Below are 22,200 nucleotides of genomic sequence, written 5' to 3'. Positions count from 1 at the left end.
CCCGACCCTTTTTTTTTTTTTACTCTGACCTGGTTTCCGATTTGGAAAGTAGTCGCATCAAGTAGAACAAAAACAGACGGAAAACACAGGAAATAACCAAGTGCTGTTTCAAAACTAAAGCATACTGGTAGATTGTATATAGATAAACTTATTTCACAGTTTTAGTTACTAGTTGATTGGTATGATTTGTGTTTCACGTAAAGATGGTGAATTAAATTGACCTGTAGCATGAATTATGATACGTTATTATGGATTTAAATATCGACCAACATATGAAGTGGTCAACATTAGCCATACTGACCAAATAAAGCCGACAGTAAACTGCTACTAACACTCCTGGGAGCAATTTCACTGCATAATGCTAATAACTTATTTATTATTATTTATTTACTTATTAAATCCAAGGCAAAAGGATGAATGAACTAAAATAAAAGGTATTCAAGGTATATCATTAATAATAATAATGATCACAACAATAATAATATTTCCCTCCTAAATTCAATATATATGTATGAAGTAGCATAAAATAGAAATACTGAAGAACAGAAAAGTATAGGTACTCTCCGTCACTTTTACTTTCTCATTGTTCTGTACCAAGTAGAGGGGGACTTTTACTTTTGAAAGTCCCCAGCGGAAGCAGTGTTTTCCATTAGCCCGGCTGCCTCCGGCTGAGCTGCTCCAGTGTCAGAGGCTCAGTTTGTCTTTTATCAACAAGAGGACAATTAATCCACACTTTCAAACATGTCGAGAGAAAGACAGTGACCGAGACACCGACGAGGAATGAATTGAAAACCGCTCCAAACCCAACATGGCGATCAGGGAGCTCAAAGTCTGTCTCCTGGGGGTAAGTTACAGATGTTTCTCTCGACCCACTTTGTCCTGGGGCTGAATTCCTCCAGTCTGCAGCGACTCTGACCTGATTCTGACGTAAACAACATATTCTTATATTTATTTTATTTAAACTTTTAACGTGTTGTTGGAAAACTCCCCCCCCCCAGCTAATCGACCGGTGGCTTTTTAATTTTTAGCTTCCGTTGTCTGCTCGCCTGCGTCAAACTTTCTCCATTTAAAACAACCACGTGAAGCCTTTCGTTAAGTTTTGTCTTATTGTTTTAACGGTTCGGTCAGTTTATCGCCCATTGCGTCATCGCCGGATCGACCGCTAACTTCCTGCTGCGTTAGCGAAACACAGCCCCCTCCGTTTAAACCTGGTTCTGCTGCTAGCTCCACCTAGCTCATCCTCAGCAACTCCTATTAATAGTCATATACTATATTTATCAGTGTTTTGTCACTTCCCTGGTTGTCTAAAGTTAGCGTTTAGTCATATTTCAGCTATGTGCAGCCAAGATTAGAGGTGTCAAAAAGCAGAGCATGAGTCATAAATACAGTGAAGCCAGAATAAAACGAGTTACAGTTAAAGGGTAGTGACGAAGTTTATCAAACTATAAAAAGCTTCCTCTCTGACATTAGATGAGGTAATCCGTCATTAGTCCTAATCATTAGCTGCTTACAAAGATGGACGACATGACTTCTGCCCTAAAGTGAAGCCAAAGCGTCTCAATCGCCACCTGGTGGCTGGCTGCAGCATAGGTCATAAATCAAGCCTCCTCCATGTTAGCAGACGTGACATGGATCAAATTAAAAAGTCCCACACTAGAGATGAAATTGTGTTAGAATTTTCTCTCACGATTATAGTGAACAAAACTGAGTATTATTGCGGTATTGTTAAAATGTGCTGTAAATGTTCAAAAATTACTGAGACTTAAAGTTTTATATAGATATAATATGCGACTCCAAATGTCAAGAGTCGGGACAAAATATCAGCGCTGGCTAAACTCACGCAATGTAGCGACAGTGGATGTGAGCATTTTCTAGCAGTGGCCTGAGATCACTAACATTTCTTCTGCTGTTAGAGCCCCCACCTGCCTGCCGCTCCCTCCGCCATGTTTTTACAACACACAACAAATGCTGCGCCTTTTATCTTGGAGACTTGCTGACTTTGGTCTCAACCAAGTCGTCACGGTAATAAAACATTAAATGGTACAAATGACTTTCAGGAAGTTTAGCACAGTGTTCAGTGAAACCGGTAATTGTTTCATCCCTATCCCACATTAAATATATTTATAAGCTGGGACTGACTCACGATTTGTCTAGAATGTGTATCGGCGGGACTTTGCGACCACAGCTCCCCCCCCCCCGAATGCTACTCTGCAGATTCTTATGAATCCATGTTGTTTTCTCTCTGTCTGAATATTTAGACAAGTGGTTTAACTGTTGGTGGTTTAATGACTAAACCCAACCAAACCAAAGAAAGGTCCTCAAAGCTTGTAATCTTTTTTTGTTAAGTAACTTGTTTTGTTAGTGACTGATGCAGTTTGTTCTCCTGAAGTGATATCGACTTGAACACAGAGCTAGTTGCAGGATGCATGGACCAACAGGAAACTATCTGATGGGATAGGCATGTGACCAGACAGTTGCATAATCACTAGTGTTCAATACTGAGAACTGACTCTGTTTACATGTGTGTTGGGATCGCTTTGAATGACTTGTAACCCTCTGTTTACAGGACACTGGTGTAGGGAAGTCCAGCATTGTTTGCCGGTTCGTTCAGGATCACTTTGACCACAACATTAGTCCCACCATAGGGTAAGAGCATCACAAAACAGATCATGAGAGACCAGAACAGTAGATCAGTCACATACAGCTAAAATCATTACAGATTATTTGAAGCACTCAAATTAGACAATGAGGTTTTGCTAATAATTCAAACACTAAGTCAGAATCTGCAACAATCTAGTTGAATTCAGCTCAGTGTAATTTAACATTTTTAAAATATATATATTAAAATCTAAAGCATTCAAAAGCATATTTTTTTTCATGCTTGCACTGTTTCTGTTAAAGCCTATGGATAAAACTTAAAATAAACTCTAGTACCTGGCCTGTAGGGAGTGGTGTAATGCAAAAATAAATGATACATGAAATGCAAATTTTCTAGTTTACTGCATAGTGGGCAAATGTCAAGCTTAGATACTCAGTGCTGACTGGTTTCCTGTGTCTTACAAATACAAAGTAAAAACCACTGTGTCCCCCACAGAGCATCGTTCCTGACCAAAACAGTTCCATGTGGACACGAACTGCACAAATTTCTGATCTGGGATACAGCAGGACAGGAAAGGGTGAGTGCATCCACCACAGCTATTCTTAATTTACTCACTCTGAGCTCTGAAGTAACACACATGACTCTTCTGAGTCACGTCAATCTTTCTGTCATACTTTGCATCAGGAGGCAAACAGTGACACAATCGCCTCACTGTCAGGGGTCCACATGACATGGAGTTATTATTAGGTGTGAAACAGGATGATTTACCAAGGGATTAAAGGTCATGAGACTGTGGTCTCCTCATCGAGATCCATTCGATGGATCAAACTAGTGCAAGTATTTCCTGCTTGTGTGTGAAAAAGACACCTTGAGACCTCTGTCACCAGGGTTCATTGTGCTCTTTCTATGTGGGACTAATATTACATTCATCACACTTGAGTCTCGTCTTTATCTAAGATCTCGCTCAATATCTGTGAACAACGTCACACACTGTCAAAAATGTGAATTTACTACTACTATTGGGGCGGGTTATAGTCACAGCCGTCAACAAAGACGATGTTACTATGGTCATCGGCAGCATTTAAAGTAAAGACACTGACTGAGCCCCATATTGTTTGTATTGGATATTATTTTTGAGACTGATAATAATATCAGTATTTGAGATAACTCTACATACAAGATGGGAGAGATGATGGGAGTGATGGGAAGATGGGGCTCATTGGTAATATCCACCGTTCAGTTGTGTTTCGGTTCAGTGAGTGGGACAACGCAGTCAGAGCTCCAGTCAAAACATTGACAGGCTTTGATTTTTCTCTGCATGAAAACCACGTAATCACTCAGACATGGAGAACGAATCCCTACGTGTGGCTGCAGAGGGCGCTGTGGCTCAGTAAAAGTATCATAGTGTTGCTTTAATGTAACGTGCAGAATCCACGGGGCCAGATTAGAGTCTGTGTCATTTAATGTTAAGTTTCTCTATAAGAGCATTTCTACTAAACACTGGAGCAACCTTCAGATTGAGTTAAGAGTTGAAACATGTGAGGAAGAAGCTTTTCAGTTACTCACCACAGTAAAAGCACATCACAGTATATTGTGTTTGTCTTTATGGTTTAACACACAATTTTTTTCAGTTTTTAAGCCGGCTTCACATTAATGATTCCATTAATCATAATGGTCATAGGAGGTTATTGAAGTAGTATTATTTATGCATATTTGGTGATACTACTGCATGACTTTGCTATAGAGATGCTTTAAAACCTGCTTTTAATGTGTTGTCTCTCTTTAGTTCCACTCCTTAGCTCCTATGTACTATAGAGGATCGGCTGCTGCTGTCATTGTCTACGACATAACTAAACTGGTAAGAATAACACAACACTCATCACCTCTAAATCAGTGGAGTGATAATAATTCAATCTTGGTTGCTGTGGTGACATGGCCAGTGGTTTAAAGCTCCAGAGCTGTTGGCAGAAACCCAGTAGAACCCAGTAGGCCAAATGAAAAATGAAACATCCCCCTTTTTCTTTAACTTAGTATTGTTGAAGTGTTTTTGAGCGATGTCTTTCATCTCTAACTCTGCCACTGGAGCTGCTGTTGTGTTCTCACTGGTCTATTAAAAGGGCGCAGCTGAAAAAGCTGGTCTCACAGTAAAAGCTTGATGTAAAATTCAATTACTTTTCCATCACTGTGGAATGCTTTGCTTTCGTGACCTACAAATGTCATTCTTTCCTGGTTGGTCATGGAAACTTGTCTGAAAAATACCATCCAATGCCTTGAGTATGTGTCACGACTTGAAGGAAATGTGGGGCACGTTCTCACAAAGCACCGATCCCAGAGTTGACAATGATTTGCTCTTGTTGTTCAGGACTCTTTCCAGACACTGAAGAAGTGGGTGAAGGAGCTGAAGGAGCACGGTCCAGAGGACATTGTCGTAGCCATAGCTGGAAACAAGAACGATTTAGGAGACATCAGGTGGGAGGACTTTCTTCTCTTAGACTGTCATAACTGTATAAGAATAAAAGAGACACTTTGAGGAAACTTAAAGTGACTCTAACGATACATATAAATGTTATTTACTACAACACGACATTGACAGGTTAATTTAATCATTTCTCAACAGCAACAACTTCCTTTTTTCCTTATTAGCTCCCACAGATTCACTTTACTGTGAGGTTGGACTCTTAAATGACTGCATCCCTTCTTTTAAGGCCCTGTTCAGACCTGGTATTAACATCTGTCCTTAGAGATCTGGTCACAAGGAAACAGATCCCATTTTGTTTGTTCACATCTGGCATTAAAATGAATGTGTTTTCTGTGACCTTGTGATCATATCTCGCTTCCCGGGTCTACATACACGCAAACATCATTTCTGTTTAATAAGATCAAATTAGGTTGGTTTCGGTGAGTCTGAGTTTAAAGATGTGTCTGTCGTCAATGATTGTGTGTGTGTGTCTCTGTGTACCGGCACAAACGAGAGATGGAGGGACTGAGGGAATCAATTTGCCGATTTATCTCATTAGAAAAAAAACTAAAATCATTACTTGTTGCTCAGTGTTGGTATTGTGAAAGTGGCCACAAACAAATCAACGTACAGGCACAGAGAATTGTAAGAATACTTCAGATTTATTGTGAAACTGTGGCCTGTCAGAGACGTCAGCTCCTTCATATGTGGCCCAGGATGCACTTGCATTTACACAGCTGTAAAAATGTGGCATTTTCATTCACACCTGTACCTTGAGCTGACCACTTGTGATTGATACAGTTTAATGTTTCTCATAAAAACCATTAACTTGTGTACTTTGGTTTCCCTCTGTTTTACAGGGAAGTTCCAATGAAAGAAGCGAAGGAGTTTGCTGAATCAATTGCAGCTATTTTCATCGAGACTAGCGCCAGAAATGCTGTCAATGTCGAGGAGCTCTTTCAGAAAATCAGTAGGTTTCATGTCTCTATGCTGTGTCTGTATCACGTGTGTGTGGAAACTGTGTAACTGAAAAGAGAGAGATTTTTGCTGTTTACTCAAAGCTTAAAAAAAAGACTGATGTTTAAAATATGTAAACTAGACTTTAACTTGGCTTAACAACACAACCGCTCTGTAAGTGACCCTGTCCTGTTGTTTTTAGGTAAACAGATTCCACCTCTGGAAAACCCTGAGGTGGACAGCAACGAATCCTTCCAACTCACCCGGCAGCCCGCTCTGTCTGCCAGGAGATGCTGCTAGTACCAACAGAGGAGATGACTTCCTTCAGCGTCAGGGACCCCACCAGCACTGCTCATCGTCCACAACATGCACGGTGTCTAACTCCAGGTGAAAGACAGGCCTGTGCACAGACAGATAGCACATGTGGTTCACCTGCAACATGAAACAGAAAACCTGCCAGCAGTGTTAATATGGGTTGTTAGGAAGGAGGAAACATTCAGTTTGTCCCCCCCAGGTGGTATTTTGCCTGCATTACATAAAATGTTTTGCGATTTAATACATAGCCCATTACAAAAGGCAGTTTTATCCCTCTATCTTTATTAATTTTAAAGTTTAACACAAAGTATTTACAAGTCACCTGAGGAGCTCACTAAAGCTGGGCTTTGGCTGCTGATGCACCTACAGTTTTATTGCAAGAGTCAACTGCTCTGCAGATTTCACTGTGGCTCTTCAATTGCACAAACACATTTAATGAACATTTTTATATTGATTTTGTATTATCAAGTCTACACTTTTGCTTCTCGTGGAGCTTTTGTGTTTGTGTCTGTCTCTCGTATATATTATTTTTTCTTTAGATTATTTCTATAAGAGGATGTTGAGGTCGAACTTCGGACGGGAATTTAGTTGTGTAGGTCAGATGCCTTACGGCTTTACATTCCACTCCTTTGTCCATCTGCTGCGTAAGTGTTTGACTGTACTGCTGCAGAATAACCAGCTTAGAGGCCTTAATTGTATTTGCGGTGTGATACCCCCTGTTCAAACACTGTGACCAATGCTAGGATTGTTTACATAGTGATTTGTTAAAGATGTTTTTCCACATGCTTAAGTGTGTTGTCTTGAGATTTCACTACAGGAAATGACTGTATACAACTGCCAAACATAAGAAGTATCTCTACCTGAAAAAGAGTCACATTTAATACTGTTTGGAACTGAAAAGACCTGCATGTATTTTATTCTTAATGTGTCTGCAGCTGTTGGAGTTTTTAAAAAAAGGTTGTGTTTTGTGTATACTAACCAAAATCGATAAGAATTATGAGAATATATTCGTGCAAAAAAGTGGAAATGTGCTAACAATGAAAGTCCCTTAGCAAAATTATCAAAAATGAGATTATGTGCCGTTTCTTTTGCAGTATTGCTCTTGGATTTGACCACTCGAGAAATTTATAACAGCACTTTTGCTAAATTTACCACAGTATTAGTTACAAGTTTTTTTAAATGTTGAAAGTTACAGTTACGTCATAACAATAGTGATTGATAGGTGGAAATGGACAACGTGGATTTAAATGTTATCAGTATTCTGGTTCCACATTTCATTACCTTTTAAAACCATGTTTACATTTATTCTTTGTCAGTTTAGAAATTTTTTTATTTTATCCACTCTTATGGGTTAGAGGAGCTCAGTTAATAATGCAGTTGTAGTCTAGTTTTACCAACAGGTACTGTTCCATGTTTGCAAAGTCCCACCGAACTGCATTCAACAATCTACCAATTAATTTGTCTTTGCTTTCTGGGAAAAACAACCATCCAGTACGTTACAACCAGAATGTGATGCAGAGTATGTCAAAGTTTACTAGCAGTTCAACCTAATGATTTTTTTTTAATGCAATCTGGAATGACCTCACTTCCACACTGACAGACAAGGACATATTCAGAAAAGACTTTTCATGTGAGGTTACTTGTTGCCATTTCCAACAAGAACTTTATGTCCTCCAAACAAGTGCCTTTGTTTTTCTAAACAAATTTGTCATGGCTAAAAAGTGCATCCTGCAAGAATAATGCATGAATTACTAAATCTGTACAGACTATCTGCACGTATAACAGATAACAGACAGTTACCTGCAGCAATCCTTAGACTGTATGCCTCAAGTCATGCTTCCCTGTATCCTCTTTTTAACTTTTGTATATTAATCAATGTAATAAAGAAGTAATTATTCTACTTTTTCTCTTTCTGTGTTACTCTCCACCTGGAAAGACAAAGGCTGCAGTGATTTTATATCTTAACTTTTGTTGATAGAGACCAGAAAAATGAGCCAAAGTAGATGGTACTCATTAACCAAAGGTCAGAACTTGGATTAACTCCCTGACGTCATGAGAACATAGTTTTCATTCCCACTTACCCACCATGATGCCCCCAGAAATCAAAAATTTACACAACTTGTTTGCACAGTGAAGGAGAGGCCTTTGCTCCAGTTACTGCAAATTGCATTATGTGGAAAAAGTGAACCTTGATTTTATCACTTTACCTAAAACGACCTATATTTTACACGTTGCTCTCTTTTTAACCCTTTCGTATAAAGGGTTTTATAAAGTGACAGTGCTCTCCCACAACCGTTCAGCTTTAAACCCAAAACTAGAAACCCTTAACAAATGAGTTTGTGTTATTTTGATACAGTTTCATTTATGTTATCATGGAATTTCGTAAAAGCTGTAAACGGCACAGATTTCCTGCAGGAAGGAGCATTCCACAGGGTCCTTATCAGTACACAGCAGCGATCAGTGTCAGCGGTGAGCACACTGGGATATGCAGAGTTCAAACTGAGAAAAAACACTGTAAGAAACACCAGGAGTCCCACAAATACGCAATTTACCTCTTATTTCTTACTTTCTTTACTTCAAGTAAAAGTATTTAATTTTGCTTCACCTAAGTCAGTTTTTTTGCAACCAGCCTCGAGAGCTATAAGACGAATTGATCAAGCATGTGTTAACTTATTGACACGTAGAAAGAAAGGAAGCAATTTGATAAGATTGAACTTTTCAATTAGCATGAATGATGTAAACTGTAACAATTATATTTCACAGTTTTTGACGGAGTAATTCTGATACTGTATGTACATTATATACACCTTATATAGTGGTTTGTATAGAAATTATGGAATATAATAGTCAGAGGTACCAGATCATTGTTGGTGGCTCCTGTGAAGGTTTGTGCAAACTTCATTTACCCAAAGAACAACTTTTAAGACAGTAAGAGCAACATGTAGTGAAACCAGGGTTTAAAACTGCATTTTACAGGACTGAGATGATATTCTAACACAAATGCTGCAAATTGCTGCAAGTTGTGGGTGAAAAGGTCTGTGAATAAACAAGTGGGTGATCATCAGAGGAGGTCACATCAGGCTTCGTGTCATTTCATAAGGTGTTTGTTCTGCGCAGTGTAACTCGTTTACTGTAGCATAATCATATCAGGAGCCGCGAGGGCGCGCAGCGGCGGCGGCGCCGTGCACCCGCGCGTCCCAGTATTTGTACGGTGATTCGCTGGCGGAGCTCAGTCAGCGTTTGACTCGGCGGTGGCAGCGGGGATCGAACACTTCCACTTGTCAGCTTCTTCCCCGACACCCAGCGCGCCCCTCCCCGCAGCCGCAACCATGTCAAAGCTGGACCAGATCCTCGTCCTCGACCCTCCTGTCGACCTCAAATTCAAAGGTAGGTGCGTGGGTTCTGGTGGGGGGGGAGATGTGGGGGGGGGTTGTGCTGCCCGACTGAGACGACCACCGCCAGTCGCGCTGCTAGCATGCTAGCGAGCTAGCGTTCACCGCCATTTTAAAGTTAGCCACCGACGAGACGGGGCCGCTGGAGCCTCGCACTGTAGTGACGTGGATGAACCGGCGTGGCGTGCGCCCCTGGCCGGCCCGGCCGCCCGTGACAACCCCCGGGGAAGCGGCGGGGCGATGCGGGGCGGCCGTCCGCGGCTGCGAGGCGGAATTCAAAGTGGACGCCGTGGTTTTATTTTTTAGTCGCGTCACTTTAGCAGAAACACGAGCTGCTACGCCTCTGCTAGCATTAGCATCAGCAGAACCGGGCTCCCTGCTAATAACCCGCACGTTATTTAGGAGGAAATTATTATTTTTTTCCTAGCGACCATTAGATCGTCCGAGCCGACACACCTCTCTACTCACTACGAGATGTCAAGCTGCTAAATGACACAGTCGCGGTTTGCAAACTTAGCTAACTAAGCTACATTGTCACGTTAACATCAACAGTTTAAAGCAACACTATGCTAACTCTGGTTCCCCTCCCCATCTTCTATCAGCTGGTCGTTCCCAGTGAGGACGATGCCATTGTTTTCCCACACTCCCATCAAACCAGTGTAACCCATTCATTTGAAAACCACTGATTTGCCGTGGCTGTGGCGGTTGATAACGTCCAGCTCACGTTAGCTAGCTTAGCTTGCTAATGCAAAAGTTGATGTGTAAGCTACCCGGTTAGCTCCTGTGCAACAGCACACGGTCGTATTGTGTAACTCACTGTCACACAGACCAACAACCTCAGCACGTAAGAAAATCCACGAAGAGTTTGTGACATGCATGTGATTCCAACTGTTGCTCGTGTTTAAGCTAAGTGACCATGATGGGTGATAAATTGGGGGTAAATTATTATGACACCACCTTTTGCTGTTCTAGTTGAACCATGATTCGTTTAGACTGAGTCCCTCTCTGCATTCCTTGCATTTGTCCTGGTTGTTAATCTGTCCCCACTGGAGTCATGGTTCCCAATAGGACACACTTCTTGTTGCTGAGAGCACCACTGTCCCAGAGTCACGCTGCTCATTGTCTTCCTGTTTCTAGGAGGTTGATTCTTCTCCAAGATTAGCTCTGAGTGGGTAAAGGTTGTGGTTTGGACTTGGCAGAATTGTTCGAAAGGTCACCGGTTCAAATACCTGATCCACAGGGTGGCTCTGGGTGGGGTGCACTTCGGCCATTAAGATAGTTTGGTGCTGAGGTGGATTCCCTTGAAAGTGATTAGTCACATCTCAATGCACCGCTGCACAGTTGAGACTCTACCCCTGATGTCAAAGGCTGAGATGTTTTAAAACCTGTTAACATTCTCCTGACTGTATTAAACTGGCCAGGTTTCAGTTTCCAATCAGGAGAAGTGTTTTCTTCTGTCTCTGTTGGGTCTGTGGTTTGCGTTATTAGGTGCAGGGATTGTGGTGAATAGATTCATGCATCAAGATACAGACAGTGTTTGTATATAGGCATTAAACGCAATAGAAGAATGTTAAGACTTTAAACTTAACCATGTAATCAAGCTCAGACAGGTACAAGAGGTTACTGGTGCACGAACCAGTCTTCAGTCTGTTGTTGAAAGACTTATGTAGATGTCTGCCGCTGTGGTTCAGTTTGTTTTTCGATACATTAACGTTTTCAATTAATGTTTTTTTCTTCCCCCCCCCGCTTGTTTTTATCTTATTAAGAAAATTGACTTATTTTGATTACCGGCCGGTCACACGGTTTACATTTCCCCCCCCTCATCAGATTAAACATTTACCCTGTTGTGTACTGGATTGGATGCAAGGCTGAATTGCAAAGTTATGACAAAGATAATGTTGATACTGTTAAGTTTTAGTTGTAATTTAAAATGATCAACAATTTCTTTTCTATTGCCCTGTTGACAAAACTGGAAGGCATGAGGAAGTAGATCCCAATGACTGTCTTAAACAGATACTAATGTCTTAAGATGAAGTTTATATTATAAAGCAAAACCGTTTAAAACCAAGGACCCTATTTCAATGGGAACACACCAGCCAAGATGCCTGAAGTCGTTTCCATATTATTCCATGAGGGCTCTGTTCTTATGGGTCAGGCCACATCCATCTTCTAACACCTGTAAAGTTTTGTAACTGTTGTAGGGACAAAATCTTTCTGCAGGCACAGAGAGACTGAGAAACACCTGCCAAAGTCAAAGCCGCCTCAGTAGTAGCTCCAACTACAGTAGCGGTCTCCAGGACCATGTTTTTTTTTGTTTCATGATCACAGAACTACACATTCACTCAATAGCAGCAGAGCTGTCGCAGCTGGTAAATATATTTCTGTAGTACAATAGTCCTGGTCTAACCTAATGTATTCATGCTTGAAGCTAAGTACTGTGTGTAATTCGAAGAGTTTGTTTTTTGTCCCTTGGCACCGACTTGTTCACCCCTGGTTTGATCCAGCGTGAAATTAGATGTGAGATTGGTCCAATCTAAACCAAACCGCTAAATTGAGTTTAACTGAAATGGACGGGAATCGGGCTGTTTGAAAAGGAACACCGTGGAAAATGAGATGGTTCCACTTTGGTCTTTGAAGAGCGATATGAGGAAGATGACCACAGCTCCTTCGCTGTCACAGAGACGGAGCTAAATTGGTCTGTGTGTATCTGAGAGCTGGTCTGTTTTAGAGCGCCTGCTGGGATTCCTCCAGCAAGCTTTAGGGGCAGCCCTCCTCTCCTTGGCTGATATTTTTAGAACCGGACCGGCCTGGGGGACCCTAACTCGGCATACGTGGAACAAGATGAGAGAAAGTTGCCTGAGCAAGGGTGGCATCTCAGAGCTGGGCAGTGGATGTGGGCGTATATGGGATGCGCACAACTGCTTTCCAGTGTTTTATCTGTTCTAGTCTTGGTTTTAGTGATGTTCACAGTAGACTTAGGCTGATGGACGATGCTGTCTTCCATTGCTGATGGCTGACAGTCATCATGAACCCCCCATTGTCGAGGCATTTTGAGTTCAGGTTTTACCTCCTCAGTCATTTACCCATTTAAAGAACAGGTGCTCTTGATAATTCCGTATGTGCGGTGCATTATCCAGAAGTGCCTGTTTCCTGTTCATCCTACATGCAGGTACAGGACCCCAGAAAGGCTTCAGGCATATCCAGAGTCAGGAGGCATGGTTTACCAGCTCTGATGTTGGACAGGTTATAATTATCATGCCTGCCGTGTTCTTGTGATCTGCATCAAATCCCTTATCTGTATCTCAGTGTCCCACTTGTAGAAAATATGTGAAACGTAATTTCTTAACTGTCAATAATGCATTGAGTGAACCACATGATCATTGATTTACTACGAATCAGCATCGTTGCAAGTTTTTAATGTGTTTACTAAGCACAATCTTAATTATTTAGACTGAGATGGCTCACTATACTCTACTTTGTCTCGCTATAGTCCTCCAGCTGCAACATAACATCCCCTGTATATACATATCTGTGATAAGACAACATCGTAGAATCAACCAACCGATATGTCTGTCTGGCTCTACAATAAGCAACGTTCAAGATAACGTTCACAATAACCAGGTATTGGCCATGAACAAAATCATATTCTGTCACTTGTCTAATGAAACGTGTTGGAAGCAGAGGCCACGGGTGGAAAGATCCGATGTTCTTCGGCACCTGTGATGAGGTTTTTCAGGTTTCTCGGAATGCTTTTGTGACATAACTATTGAAAACAACGCCTCAGTCATCACCATAATTCTACACGTTTGCTTTAGCTGGGTGGAGCTACTCCAATCTGGTCATGCAATGCTTCTTATCTTTATAAGCAGTGGTTGTGAAAGAAGGGTGACTGTAGGCTTTGTGAAGTCCAGAGTTCCAAGCGAGGTTTAAAATCATAGCATAGAAAGTAGGATTTTTTAAAGTGGTTTAATTTCGTTGACAGTTAATGTTTATGTATGAAAATGCAGAGGTAAAACTTTTAGCAAATCAGCTTAAATGAGAAATGTATTCAACACATTTAAAATACTGGCACCTTTTGATTGGCAGGTAAAAGATTTGATCATTTCTGGCTAAATTTGTATGTTTTTAATGAAAATGTACTTGATTAAAACATTGAAATACACAAAGGGGTTGTTGAAGATGAAATGGTCAGAGTATAACATGAAGCTCCTTTTCCAAGTATATTTAAAATCGATGAATATGGTTGTTGCAGTATTCTGGAATTGATAATAAACACAATATTCAAATAATCCATTTTGATACTGTTAATAATACATATGATAGTGTTGTGTAAATCAATCCAGCACCTCTTAAATCATTTACACTTATATGATGCAGTAACTATCGGGTTCACACTCCAACTTGGTGTGGAGCAAACCTCGTCGGTTTTCTCTCTCTGTCCATTTGCTCAGAGTTGAAATCGAAACTTATGTAAAGCCATGAAAAAAACAAACATATTAACTGATGCATTCTGTTTGACCTCCTCCACTTAGTTTCTGTATCAGTGGCGCACCACAAACAGCCAAGTGTGTGTTGGTTGAGTTTTGTAAGCAGACGTGAAACTATAATGGGTCAAATGCAAAATTAGTTTTTATTCAATGATATTTCTGAGTAATAATGGTAATCTAATACATTAATGGGAAAATTGGACTATCTATGATCATGTCCATCACTGAGATCATCATCTATCGGCATTTTGAGCAATTCATTTTTCAATGATCGGATCAAACACGCTAACACTGTTAAAGATAAAATATTGTGAATTATTTTTGGCCTCGGTAATATTTAAGTGAAATACTGATGCAACAGCCCATTTAGTAAATACTGCTGATTAGACAAAATCTTCCATGAAACCCGAGCGATGGAGTAGAATTTGTGACATTAACAGAAATGCTTGATGGACTTTTGTGTTGCAAGCGAAATCAGCAGACCTCACCATAGCACCCATGCTGTGACACCAGCTAACCATGAATCATGGGACATGTTTTTTTTTTTCCCATGCTAATTTGTGATGATCGAGTTTGGGGTATCTCTGATTTGGTTTCCAGTTGTTCTCCACATGACATGTGGAAGCTGGACGCTGCTGACCATGGTTAAGGACCTAATATGAAGCCAGCTCTGTCACAAGATGGAATGCTAACTATTGAACTCCTGATACATTGACATGGGTAGTGCACGACTGTAATTTCCAATATGAACATGGGACATCTTTATGAAATTAGCTGTCTGTAGAACAACCTAATCGATTGGATGTTGTTTGACCTGTGGAAGGCATGGAGCTGGGAGCCAGGGTGGACATGGAGATCCCAGTCTTCACGAATGCCTCGTGCTTAGGCTTGTATTTACAGCAAATTCCCTCCAGCATGGTTAATAAAATATGTTAAGATGCATTTTTAATATTGGAAAAGGTGACACTGTTGGAGGACAGTTACTTCATTAAACAAGACGCCCTGTAACTACGTCTGATTTGTCTTACAATAGTTGACAAAAGCTTAAAAGTCTTGGATAACAAAGATCATAATACTAGAAAACTGATTAATCTGCTGTTAATTGTTTAAAATGAGTGATGGCCCAGTGTCTATCTGTTCTGTTCTTAGGATATTTACAGTAAAAGTTTCCTGGCATCGAGTTTCAAGCCAAGGATTTCACTATTGAATTAGTCCTGTTAATTAAGTAGGCCAAATTGAGTTTCAGCATGACAGTGTTATTCATCAAGTTGGTTTCAGTTCTTTTAACTTTGGCACCAAAACACGGCAGCCCCTGTTTCTCCCAGAGACGAGGGATGTAACTTGAAACACTGAGTTTCCTCTATTTCTGCACTTTCACTCAAAACCTGCAACATTTTTAGCCTCCATTGTCTTTTATAATAAAATTGGCCAATTTCCTAAAGTTATTACAATTTCATGCAGCAGCATGAAACCCTCAGCCCTGTTGTGATGAAACTAGTGCAGGATTTTCCGTTAAAAATATCCTTTTCATTGAATTAACCATAGAGAAGACAGCTTTTAGAATTTGATGGCTCATCACTGGCAACAGACATGACCACAGGCATCATGTTTCAGGTTGTCCATTCATCAATCTGTCAACATACCATATTTGTGAAGTCATATCTCCGTAACAACTGGAGGTACATTTCTTAAAATTTTCCACAAACATTACCTTGGACTCAAATGAATTAAACTCTGCTGGACAAAAGTCTCGGACCTCACAAATCCTGTTTCTGGCCTCGTCACAGCGATACCTCAGAAATGCTGAGTCCCAACACAAGCGCTTATAACCGTAAGGCGGTAATTCTACTTGTTTTTGGGTGAACCTATAGTAGAGTTCGCTATAAGTAACAATACACTTTTTTTGTGTTTCTGTCCATCAGGTCCTTTCACAGATGTAGTTACCACCAACCTCAAACTGAAGAACCCCTCTGACAAAAGAGTGTGTTTCAAAGTGAAGACAACGGCACCGCGCAGGTACTGTGTACGACCAAACAGTGGCGTCATCGATCCTGGAGCAACTGTCAACATCTCGGGTGAGTGACGAGATAGAAGGATGTGGACATTTTATTTATGTGAATCCCAAAATAAAATCCACCATCTGAATATTCCTCCGCATGAAAACAGGAATAGTGACCGTGCAGCCTGTAAAGCACTCGAGGTTAACACCTTAATTACCTTACTCTGATTGGCTGTGGTAATTTGATTGTTTGGCATTTAAATGCAGCTGCTGGGAAATTCGGTTTCTTTCTGCTTTTCAAAGTCATATTAGCCTCAATCTGGCTACTGTAACTTGGTTTTTGGTGCGTGATAGATTCTTATTATGTTAGTTGCGTTGTGGGAATATTCTGTCCCAGAGTTTCGTGTTACTGAAGTAAAATGCGTGCAGCAGCTTGAGTTTATGTAAGCTACGAGGTGCACGTACTTCAAGAGCAGGGCAGCTGATGGCTGATTATATAATGGGATAGTATATTGTTTTTTGCCTGTTATAAAATACATCAACTTGAAAAATAAAGTGAGACACAAAATGACTGTGTGAACATCTATCACTGATTTGAATAATATAATAAAGATATAATTGTGTCTGTTTGCTTGTGTATCTAAACTCTACTCTCTACTTATTGTTTTTAATAAGTAAGAACGTAACTGGATTTAAAAAGAAAATTATCATCTCAAAATGCAATACATGCGCTTCATTAATTCCACCAGTATTGTTCCATCGGTGAGTCTAGATTTATGTGGCTCGTCGTTCTTACTGTTTAGTGAAGCTTTTGTTTCTACTACTGCAGAGATGCCTTTGCTCAAAAGTTTAAACTCATCTTTTCATCTTCCTTTCCCAGTCATGCTGCAGCCGTTTGACTATGACCCCAATGAGAAAAGTAAACACAAATTCATGGTGCAGACAATTTTTGCCCCACCAAATGTTTCTGACATGGATGCTTTGGTAAGTGATTTAATTTTTTTTATTAACTTTGATTGAAAGATTGTTTAAAATGTCTTTGACTACATTCACACAGCCCCATGTGACCCAGATCTGATTGTTTAATGACGGTGAACAGCACAAATCACATGGAATCCACTTTCATATTTAGCTCTAAATCCGATACAGATCAGATTATTTGAAATGCGACCTCAGTCTGAACAGCCATGTGACCCTTATCCATTTATAATAGATAATAGAACTTAGTCATGGACTTTGGGAAGTGTACTGTCATTGTGTTGAGTTACTAAACGAAACCTGTTCTGGTAAAACGTCAAACCAATTGAGATGACTTTCTCCAGTTGTCCAGCAGAGGACAGCAGAGGCTCAGTCAGTCAATAAAACATGTAACATACCTTGGAGTCTTGTTCATGAACTGGCTTGCCTTGAATGAGGAAGTGAAGAAGAACAAAGGTCTGACTGGAACCAATAAGAGAACTGAAAAGCAGCAAGGTCACGAAATTATCAGATAAACAGTTGCACTTCTCCCTGGTGACACACATTACTCCCTTTACTGCATCACAGAGTAAATCTGTACATTTTTCATTGTTTGTATAAAATCACTAAAATGTCTCAGAGTTTAGGAACTGACTTGGTGGAAATTTACATCTGCATTTCGAACATGCAACCTAAAACCAGTGGGAGGAAAAATGTTTACTTTAGACAGTTTGTGGCTTTCCTTGTGCAGGAAAAAACGTCTGAGGTTTTAAGTGTTTTTAAATGAAGCTGTGCATGTTTTATGTAAATGTAATTCTTATAGAGTCAGGGCTGCATTGAAGGTGAATACCATGGAGTAGGTTGAATTCATGTGTGTGTGGCTAGATTCCAGCTGCTAGCAGTTTGAGTTGATGAATAACATGCCCATTTTTCATCTCCTCCAGTGGAAAGATGCAAAACCTGATGATCTCATGGATTCCAAGCTGAGATGTGTCTTCGAGCTGCCTTCTGAAAATGATAAAGTGGTAAGAGGTGCTGCTGAAAATGAAAAACGGCTTATTTTCACATGACTTTAATCACAACCCTTCAATCTGTCTGTGGACCTGCGTTGAATACCGAAGTTTGAAAATTGCCAGAGTAGCGAAGCTTCCCGTAGAAGCCAAAACTTTGGGAAAAAACTCCCCTGCTATAATGGGAAATTAGCAGAAAGTGCTGTCCCAGTGGAAAAGCTGGCCAATCACGTCTCATGTGAAAGAATATAGAAACCATACCTCCATGTGTTTTTCTTCTGCACGTGTGTTTCTTGGCGTACTCGCTCTTTTCGATAGATTATCATCTGTTTCCCTCTTGAGCCTCAGCTGAAATACTTGTCAATCCATGATTTGCCAACATTGAAAAGTTCGTAGTTACAAGCGGATTCCGAAGAAAACCGTTGTGAAACTCTTTGCTGTTTGGATCGTCATGTGTGTCAGAGGTGGTAACTGACAGTCAAGATGTTTTCAGCTCAAAGAGTTGACAGCGACAGTGACATAAAATATATATATTGCTAAAAATATCAAATAAATAAAGTTTATAATCGACTTTATGATGAAAATCTGCACTTATTTATAATGCATCAAATCTGTTTGTTTGAAAACTGACTTTAATCAGTTATCAAAATGGTTTAATTGACACATTTCTACAGCTCTACTGTTTTGTGTCGTTCACTTTTCTTTTAAATGAATCAACAGTAAAACAGCCGTCAAAATAAAGTATGGAAGTATTTTGTCTTGATGGTCCCTTTTTATTAATGATCCAACATGTTTGCTGTAGCTCCTGTTTAGTTTATTTAGTCCTAAAATCAATACGATTATACAGAATATAAATGATTGCCTTAGATTTTGGCCCAAGGGAACCTAACACCATATCCTGTCCCTGCATTGATTGTCAGCCTTCATTTACAATGCACTAGTTGTATTTTCATCACAAAGGCCCCGTTTCCCTCTGACGTCACGTTGTCTGCCCCACAAAACAAAGCCACATCAAACAGGACCTCTGGAGGGACGCGTTTCCTCCCTGGTCTCTTTGATCGCAGCTTCTGGGCCTCGGGACAACGCTGCCTTTCTTTGGCTCGGGCAACCCTGTCTAGAGGCTAACCTCCCTACTTAGCTCAGGGCACGCTGGATTTGACTTCAGTGCTTCTCTCCCTGTCTGGCAGAATGACGTGGAGGCGACCAAAGCGGCCCCGGTGATGAACTCTGTGAAGGCCGATCCAACAGCGGCCTCGGTGCCAGCTGCTGCCCCACAGGACGATCCAGAGATGAAGAAAGTGCAGGAGAAGTGCAAGAGGCTCCAATCTGACATGAACAAGCTGGTTGAGGAGAACCGGCAACTAAAGGTCAGACTTGTTGAAAAATAATACTTAATATGATGAAATGTTGTTCATTCTTATGCATTTTTTTAAAGGATGAAGCTAAAACCAGTTGTCACTAACATTTTTTGGGGTTTAGCATGAGCTTCTGTTCAGAGCCCCCCTGTGGAGAGGTTGCTGTTTTCATTAACTTCGCTCTGGGTTGTGACATCACCGGCTAAATATAGCTCTTAACCTTTGAGTTCTACAGAGGACAGGGAAAATGTATTTCTGACGGATCACAGATGCAGTGGGATTCATTTTTTTTAAACTGGAAATGAATGAATGGAAATTACTGGAATAGGAAGTCTGATGAATGAATTAATCAATCAATTGATCCTATTTCAGTCGTCTCGTGCCTGTAAGTGTCTCACAGGCCAAAGTTGGCATGTTTTTTACAATCAAAGAGTAAGATATGTGTAGTGAGAGTGACTGGCAAGCTTAGATGTCAAGATAAAGCCCATGCACACGATTTGTTGGGTGAGATTTGGATCTCAGTGCAGCCTCAGTGCATCTTGGGCACATTTACACCTGTTAACTGTCTTTTTGTGATGCATGTTAATGTCAAATATGACCAGTGTTAAAGATGCACTCTGGTTAACTTGAGGCTTTCTGTGTGCATTTACACCAGGCACGTTGATTTCCTTGTTTATACTTAGTAGAGCGCCCACCTCTGTCAGTTCTTATGGTAGAAATACAAAAGAAAAAGGTTTAATAACCTAAATAAATTATTTGTCATGAACGGGTTAAAGAAGTTCCCTTAATCTGCATCCAGACCAGAATTTAAAGTGTTTTCCAGGTCTCATCCCTTAAACTTTGGTAATCGATTTATTAGTTTTTGTGTGAACCTGCTAACAAGTAAATCATAACCTCCTCTGTGGAGTTGATGCCCTCAAGCTGTAAAACCCTCTCTTCACATTGTGTCTTTTTATTTTACAGGACGATGGTATTAGAATGAGAAAGGCTCCCCGCTCAGACCACATGACAACAAACTCAACTAGCCTCCTCGGCCGAGAAGCCACCACCGCCTCCCTGCCCTCCCTCCTCGTCGTCATAGCAGCCATCTTCATCGGATTCTTCTTAGGGAAGTTCATCTTGTAGACTGGGGGATGCATGCCAGCCGTATCACCCACCCCGGCTCCGGAATCAAAACAGGCCTGGAAAAACAAAGAAGTCTTTCTGTTGACTTTGCCATATCATTGGTAGTGTGGCCTACAGTGAACACATCTGTACAGCATCATCCGAAGGCGTCGCCTTTTTACAATCTCACACGGTTAGTACACACAGAGAGTTGAGAAAAAGAAAAGAGGCGACAAAAAGTGATTGCTCCCCCCCCTTTTTTTTTTTTGTTTTCTGTTTATTTTTTTTTATGGCTGGATTATACAGGTAAATGTGGCGGGACAATGAAAGATGTATACTGTCAACGTGGAAGATGCACCTAGAGTGAACCATGGGCCAGAAAGAGGCAGTCAAAAGATTCGATTTTTTTTTTCATCTCTCTCTCTCTCGATCTCTCTCTCTATCTCTCTCTCTGTTTTTAATAGGAATTGAATGGAATGTTAGGTGTCTTGTAAATGTTGTTTTAAATCCTTTTAAACAAAAAAAAAGGAAAGAACTTCCATCACAATGACCTTGCTACCTGTTGCTGGATTGCCTCCGAAGTAAATTTGTTGAGTTTGTAATTTCTACTTCTTGTCTTGGAATGTTCAGGTCCAGCTGGGGATATAGGTGCCTCCTTCTAATACATCTCTGTCCTTTCCTTTTCCTCACAGCACCGATGCAGACTTTATATTATTAATATTATTATTATTATACAAAGCATATATTCCTTCTAAGGCAAATATTGACTGAAATAAGGTCTCCATTCTTAAAATCCTGTACCATGGTATTAAGCATTGAAGAAATAAAAATGAAAAAATGTGGTTTTGATAGCAGTCTTTTCCTGTGTCTCTCTTCAATACGCCTCAAATATTCATCATTTGATTTGGAAAGGAACGAAGTGCGACTTTGTGCCAAACTCCTGCATCAGTGCGACCTCCAAAATATCTGGTCCATCATTTATTTTCTTCCCATATAGCAGTTTTTAGAAATGAACTCCAGAGAATGTCCAGGCGTTTTCTGGAGTGTTCCAACATATGAAGAAAGCAGCTGGAGATTGTTTAAAAATCCGCCCTGATCGCCAAAGCCTCTCGACTCTCATTGTCTTTCCAAGTAGACGTCTTTGTCTTCCACTTATATGGCTCCTCTTTTTTCATCCTGAGATATTTGTAGTCTTTCATTTTTTGTCTATCAGGTGTTAGGAACGTCAACAACGCGCCAACTCGCTCGTGGTGAATTTTCTGGACATTTTCCTGCTTTATTCTCACAGGGACTCACTCAGAGATTCCAGATAATTTCAGGAAAATGTCCAGTGCATGTTTGAAAGCAGTTTATCTGAGCTCATCAAATGTTTTTAAATGCATTTGAGATTTTACAAGTATTATAGTTTGAGACTTTCAGCTAAAAGTTGCCAGAAGTCTCTAAAATCGATACGAATCGCGCTCACACCTGCTTTATAATGAGCTTGAAGTTCATTATTTTTTCAAACTTAAGCAAAAAACAAATAAACTGAACCGAAAATGAAAAAGCAAACGACTACGAGTTCTTG

The 22,200-nt window shown here is 40.4% G+C and overlaps 2 protein-coding genes across 2 annotated transcripts; both read left to right on the top strand.

Moving 5' to 3' along the window:
* The first annotated feature begins 616 nt into the window (after window positions 1–616).
* rab31 (RAB31, member RAS oncogene family) lies at window positions 617–8,229 on the top strand. Its single transcript, XM_035169491.2, has 7 exons — window positions 617–844; window positions 2,567–2,646; window positions 3,095–3,176; window positions 4,386–4,457; window positions 4,962–5,068; window positions 5,918–6,027; window positions 6,217–8,229. The coding sequence occupies exons 1-7, from the start codon at window positions 809–811 to the stop codon at window positions 6,312–6,314; spliced, it is 585 nt and encodes a 194-aa protein (XP_035025382.1). The 5' UTR covers window positions 617–808; the 3' UTR covers window positions 6,315–8,229.
* A 1,284-nt stretch (window positions 8,230–9,513) lies between these two features.
* On the top strand, window positions 9,514–21,475 carry vapal (VAMP (vesicle-associated membrane protein)-associated protein A, like). The gene is made up of 6 exons (XM_035169490.2): window positions 9,514–9,716; window positions 16,131–16,283; window positions 17,088–17,191; window positions 18,109–18,189; window positions 19,362–19,541; window positions 20,493–21,475. Exons 1-6 carry the CDS (start codon window positions 9,659–9,661, stop codon window positions 20,652–20,654), a joined length of 738 nt encoding a protein of 245 aa, XP_035025381.1. The 5' UTR covers window positions 9,514–9,658; the 3' UTR covers window positions 20,655–21,475.
* The last annotated feature ends 725 nt before the right edge of the window (window positions 21,476–22,200 follow it).

The sequence above is a fragment of the Hippoglossus stenolepis genome, chromosome 11, assembly GCF_022539355.2.
Source record: "Hippoglossus stenolepis isolate QCI-W04-F060 chromosome 11, HSTE1.2, whole genome shotgun sequence".
Classification (NCBI taxonomy): Eukaryota; Metazoa; Chordata; class Actinopteri; order Pleuronectiformes; family Pleuronectidae; genus Hippoglossus; species Hippoglossus stenolepis.
The sequence above is the reverse complement of the archived record's forward strand: the minus strand, read 5'-3'. Positions and strand labels throughout refer to the sequence as shown.